The sequence below is a fragment of the Terrapene carolina genome, unplaced genomic scaffold (assembly GCF_002925995.2).
Source record: "Terrapene carolina triunguis isolate 2854851 unplaced genomic scaffold, T_m_triunguis-2.0 Scaffold27917, whole genome shotgun sequence".
NCBI lineage: Eukaryota > Metazoa > Chordata > Testudines > Emydidae > Terrapene > Terrapene triunguis.
In genome coordinates this window covers 1-5,815 of record NW_020692268.1, presented here as the reverse complement: position 1 = coordinate 5,815, position 5,815 = coordinate 1, and the positions used below count along the sequence as shown (strand labels likewise).

Genomic DNA, 5,815 nt, shown 5'->3' with positions numbered 1-5,815 from the left:
CCATTGATCTAGCCCCCAGCTGACACCCCCTTGTGCGATTCTGTGCAGGTAGAAGCTAGGTGGACCAGTGACAAGAAGCGAGCCTCCTGCTGAAGTTACTGAGGGCTCCAGGAGACATATCCCAGCCCCTGCATGGGAGAGGCCCAGGGCAGCACAGCAGAGGAGGGGGAGCTCGTACACTCAGAGGGGCCGGCTTAGGGAGTCCTTTAGGAGAACTGGATGGAGCCTCACACGCAGGGGCCAGCCCCCCACTCACTGGTATGGTGAATTGGAAACCGGTTCAGTTACAAGCAGTCTCTTTAAGCAGGAGGGACCAGGAAGCATCAGGATGTTGCAGTTGGTGCAGTGGGAGCAGGGACTCAGCCGAAGCAGCTAGGGCACAGCTACCTCAGCAGGACGCAACCCCTGGCAAGAGCCCCCAGGCACGGCAGCAGCCAGGCAGGCCTTAGTCAGGCTACAGTTTTTATTGGGGGAGATTGGGCAGCTCCCCCCTACAGGAACTGGGCAGGGGTTACATGGAATTGGAGCAGACAGGAATCGTGAGTCCCCAGCACAGTGAGTGCATTGCCCCGCACTGAGGGCAGGGCTGCGGGGCCAGCTGGCTGCTGTGTCTGCGTGGAAGGACAAGGTCTGAGCGCCGGAGCATCTGGAGCCACCATGCAGGCCTCTGCCAGCCTGGACCCCTCACTTCTCCTTGTGCTCGATGAGCCCCTTGGCGATCAGGTCCGGGATCTCCACTGCCAGCCACGGGCCCAGCTGCAAGGCAAAGAGCACAGGGGGCTGTGAGCGCAGCTCAGACACAGACTCCCCCCACCCCCCACTGACGGAAACGCACCCCCAGGGCCATGAGATGGGCCAGCCCGAACTTGGGCACGTTCCTGGCCCACAGGGGCTTGAAGTGGTCAGTCAGGCAGATCTTCCCTCCCCTGCAAGAGACAAAAGAGATGTGAGGGAGAAGCCCCGGCCACAGGAGACACTAAGGGGAGACAAAGCCCGGAGCCTGGTGTCGTGGGACCAGGGGAGACGCGGGGCGGGGAGACAGAGCCTGGCTTGTAGGACCACGGGAGACGCGGAGGGGAGATAGAGCCCAGAGCCTGGCATAGTGGGACCAGGGGAGATGTGGAGGCACTGCCATAGGGGTGTCAAGCCCACTCAGCCCCAGAACGGAGCTGCAGCTCTCACAGGCCTGGCACCATCTCCCCTGCCTCATCAGGACGCCTGGGGTTCCACTCAGACATGACATCTCCTCCACTTCCTGTCCTGCATCAAGGGGCTGCTTTCCTGTGCTTTGAGCAACAGCTGCCACGTTTCACCCCAGAGGCAGCTGCATTTACCAACAGCTGAGACTCCTCCCACAGCCTATACACATCAGTGGGATGGAAGAAGCGATATAAAGACAGACCCAACCAAAGCCTGGGATCTGAGTCAGGAGCTCTGGTCCCTAGGGCTTGCAGAGAGCGGAGGTGGGAGCAGGCCAGGGCTGCCTGACCTGTACATCTTGGCCGTTTTCCCATCCAGCTCTGGAATGGCGATTTCGGGGGCGGTGGATGGGTACGTGACGGGAATCTGCAAACAAAAAAACCCGCTCAGTGTGCCCATGGCCACGCCAGCCCCCCTCCCCTTGGGGAGCAGTATGTGTACCCCAAGTTCCCAGCTGCTGCTCTCTCTGCTCAGCCACACAGCTGGGAGCACTGAGCCTAGGCCCCTGTGAGCTCCCTACTGAGTTTACATCCCAGATGCTGAAGTGGAAGCTCGTGGGTAGGCGGGAGGGGGATGCCCTAGTTTAGGAGGGGCAGGAGGGGGCAGGGCCCCATTGAGGCAGAGCCCTTTGCTAGCCCCACGTTACACAAAGTTCCCCGACACAATCCCATTGGTCCGGTTTGTGGCACGTTCCATTGCAAAGCTCTGTGTAAAGGGCTCCCTGCTCGCTCAGGGGCTGGGCTGCATTAGCCAAGTCCCACAGGACTCCTTCCTGCTCGCTCTCACCCTGCGGGGCGGGCGATTCTCTGCCCCTTCCCGATTAACATCCTCGGTGTGTTCCCTTCCTCAGCCCCTGTCTCCTGTGGCCTAGGGGGACAGCGATGCTGCGAACCTAGCCAGGGCCAGCTCCCACCTGCTCCCTCCAGTGCCGCAGGGAGTGGACGAGAAACCCCTCCCTTCCCCAGCCTCGGAGCAGAGCAGGAGGGCCCTCCTCCCTCAGATGCCCCCGCCCCAGGGACACTCACGTCGAACTCGAGGGCAAACTCATACTTGAGCAGGTCATGGATGTACCAGCACTTCCCGAACCACCTGCAAGAGAGAGAGACAGGAAGGAGGGGGCAGGGAGAGACCCCAGGAGCATCGTCTGTTCAGCTTAACAAAGAGGCGGATAAGGGGGGATGTGGGGAACAGAAATCTGACAAGTGGGGGCTCTTCAGTGCAGCAGACAAAGGTCTAACTAGACCCAATTGCTGGAAGCTGAAGTTTAACCATTGGAACCAAGGTCGTGGGGGATCCTCCATCGCTGGCCAGGTCTGACTCAAGACGGGATGTTTTGCTAAAAGCTCTGCTCTGGCTGCTGCAGCCTGGACCCGTTCTCCATGGCACTCAGTTGATCCAGGCTCCATCCCATCAAACTAATGAGTCCCTTTTTGTGTGGGCACTGCACCCAACGGAGCGATGCTGCAGGCAGGCAAGCGGGGGTCCATTCACAGCCCCAGGCTTGGGGGCTGGTAGCGAGAGCACAAGGGCAGGCACCTCTCTGCAGTGTCACTAACAGCTGGGCCCAAGCCGAGCCCCTCTATGAGAATGGCAGAGTGGCACATAGGGGATCGATGCCTATCCTAGCCCCTGAGGAGCCCTGGGTGGAAGCCGGGTGCGGCACACGGAGCACTATGAAGCCATTAGCTCACCTGGCAATAGGTCACAAGTCCAAGAGGAGCAGCCAGACAAGCTACGACTGGCAGCCCATGGACATGTGGGGCACCCAGCTGCACTGTACTCCCTCCTGCTGGGCAGTACCACCTCCAACTGCTCGACACCACTGGAGCACAGTGGGTGCCCCCAACACTCTTGCAGTGGATGAAGCCAAATGGAGACTACAGCTCCCAGCATGCAGTGCTCCATCCTGACCCATGCAGTCAAGTCACATTGCCTGCAAGTCCCTAGCTTCCATCTCCCTGCTACTGAAAAGGGCAGCTGCAGCCTGTTCCCTCGTATACACATTGGGGGTGGCCCTTGAGCTCCTGGCGAGGTGCCACACAGCCCAGGGTGGGGTGGCATTTCAGTGCCTCCTACCACAGGAAGCACAGTGCAGACTGGATCACTAATCACCTACCTTGCATTCTCTGTAATGGAATGTGTCCATATTTATTAAGCAGGGATGAGAAATGGCCTCCAGGGGCCAAGGGGGCTGAGATTATTATACTTTATTCCACCAAGAGATAGATTAGGGCACAACCTGGGGGACCTGCAAAGGGAAAAAGGGCTTGTGGCCTTCCCTGCTCCTTGTGGATGGAGGGAGAGCTGGGAGAGGGGCAGGGTTCTGCATGCTTTGCACAGTAGTCGGGAAGGAATTTTCCTCCAGGGTAGATTGGCAGTAGCCCTGGAGGTTTTTCGCCTTCCTCCGCAGCATAGGGCAGGGGTCGCAAGCTGGAAGATTCTCCGCAACTTGAAGTCTTTAGATCACGATCTGGAGACTTCAACAGCAGAGTTAAGGGAAAGTGGGGGGGTCAACATTTATGGCCTGCATCATGCGGGAGGTCAGACTAGATGACCATATTGGTCCCTTCTGACCTTAAAGTCTATGAGTAGACGTTAAGTTCCCCGCAACCCCAGAGGGGTCTCTGGCCAACCAGAGAGCTAGCAGGATTAGGATAGGAAGGATGTGACACAGAGGTGAGAAAGGACTGTTCAGAATTCCCTTTCTTGTTCATGCCTCTAACCCCAGCAGCTATCGGAAGGCAAGACCTGTTTGCCAGAGACTCAGCCCTCTGCTCCTTTTTCAGTGAAGGGCTCCCACAGGACTGGGACTTGGTATGCTCACAATTACTCAAAGGCTAGAGAGCGGGCTATAGCAGAGGAAACCCATCAGAGAGACAGGAGGGCCTGGAGCCATGGCAGCCACAAACACGCCCTGCAACCTATCCATGCCTACCTCGTCCCTTCCTTGTTGGACTCCAACCTGAACCAGTCATTGTCAGCGTTCTTGTTGTTTTCCACATACTGGGAAGGGAAAAACAAAGGCAGTGAGTGGGTACAGGCAACCCCACAAAATCAGAACCCCCATACCATGCAGTTTGTGTCTAGCCTCCCAATCCATCAGAAGCTTGCACAGAAACCAAAATTCCTGTTCCCCAAATCTACGTAGATAATGGAGATCTCTCTGGACATGTTTACAGCGTAGGCATGTTCCTCACAAGGCAGAAAGATCTGTTGCTGCTGTGGTGAACACCAGCTGTAAAAGCCCCGCAGCCAGCAACACAAGACTGGCAGTAGCATCGCATAGGGCCCCAAAAGCAGACTCTGTCAAGCCCTGGGGTACTGGGCATGAGGCAGACTGCAGGATTCCTGGGTCTGGTTGCTGCCCATGGGATGCCCTTAGTACACAGGCCTGGCCGGGCAGCACGGGGGGAGAATGTTGCTGGTTTCCAGGTGACCTGTCCTTTAGGCTACACTAACTGGAGAGTTTAGGGCAAGGTAGGCGCCCGGGGGCACCCCAATGCCCCTCCAGGGGACGTGCTTCACTCTGGGCCTGGGAGCCAGCTATACTCTCCCCACAGATCCCTGCGCTGTGCGGCCACTGCAGCCCTCAGATACCTTAGGAGCAGGGCAGTCTGCACCCCCTGGAGCACAGGGAACCCCAATGGGGCCTGGCTAATGCTCCAGAGACGGGGGGGCAGCCCCAGGTCCTCTGCAGAGATGGGGGGAAGGGGCAGACCATGTCCCCTGTAGAGAGATGGGGGGGCACATTTGAGTATGACTCTCTCTGGCCACCGTCTGGGAAGGGCCCCATCAGTACGAGAGGGGCGCGTGCTCCCCACAGTGAGGCCTCCCCGTCCGGACACCGGGTGGCACGAGGGGAAAGGGCGGCCCGTTCCCCGCACCAGAGACCCCGGGAGCAGAGCGCTGACAGGAAGCGGTTTCCGCCCGGCCCCTTTGCCGGTGACACCCTTCCCGGAAGCGGAAGAGCCTGACCTTGATGAGCGCCTGGTATTCCTCCTTCAACCGCTGCACCCACAGCTCCCGGTCCCGGGGCCCCGCGTTCGTCTTCAGCAGCGGCAACTCCGCCACCACCCGCCGGGTCGCCTCGTCCGCCATCTTTACTGGGGGAGAAGGACCGGAAGTGGTGTCACAACAAGGCTCAGGCTGGGCAGAGGCGCCATGTTTCCGGAGGGCACCGGAAATGACCGCGCGCACGGGCTGGGCAGAGCCGCCATGTTTGTTGATGGCAGCGATGGGGCGGGGCTGAGGAAGCCCTGACCAATCCGTGCTGAGCTGGCCGGGACCCAGCCGCGCCTCGCGCCCCGCCCCCTCAGCGCCCAGCCCAGGCGGCGGGTGCCCTTGCCCTGGGGGCGGGCCTGGCGCGATGGCCGCTACCCAGGTGGTAACTCGTCATTGCCACCAGGAAACCCGCACGAGCCCCATCGCCCCCCCACATGCTGCCCCTGCTCCACCTTGTACTGGGCTCTGCGGGTCCCCCTCCATGCTGTCCCCCCCCCCCCCCCCCCCCCCCACTTGTGCTGGGCTCTGCAGGCCCTGCCAGCTCCATGCTGCCCCAGATCCCCCCATGTGCTGGGCTCTGCGGGTCCCCCTCCATGCTGTCCCTTCCCCCCCC

The 5,815-nt window shown here is 60.0% G+C and overlaps 1 protein-coding gene across 1 annotated transcript; it reads right to left on the bottom strand.

Annotated features, from left to right (window-relative positions):
- Window positions 1-444: 444 nt before the first annotated feature.
- UFC1 (ubiquitin-fold modifier conjugating enzyme 1) lies at window positions 445-5,328 on the bottom strand. The gene is made up of 6 exons (XM_024204190.2): window positions 5,176-5,328; window positions 4,136-4,203; window positions 2,226-2,289; window positions 1,490-1,566; window positions 836-926; window positions 445-756 (listed from the first exon to the last, which is right to left on the bottom strand). Exons 1-6 carry the CDS (start codon window positions 5,296-5,298, stop codon window positions 685-687), a joined length of 495 nt encoding a protein of 164 aa, XP_024059958.1. The 5' UTR covers window positions 5,299-5,328; the 3' UTR covers window positions 445-684.
- Between the last annotated feature and the right edge of the window lie 487 nt (window positions 5,329-5,815).

Bases quoted from the DNA above. Each gene is read 5' to 3' on its own strand.
- UFC1 (XM_024204190.2), bottom strand. From the start codon at position 5,298: ATGGCGGACGAGGCGACCCGGCGGGTGGTGGCGGAGTTGCCGCTGCTG. The intron at 1,567-2,225 runs GTGAGTGTCCCT...TTTTGTTTGCAG, and splicing joins AGTTTGCCCTCGAGTTCGAC to ATTCCCGTCACGTACCCATC. The intron at 927-1,489 runs GTCAGGCAGCCC...TGTCTCTTGCAG, and splicing joins AAAACGGCCAAGATGTACAG to GGGAGGGAAGATCTGCCTGA.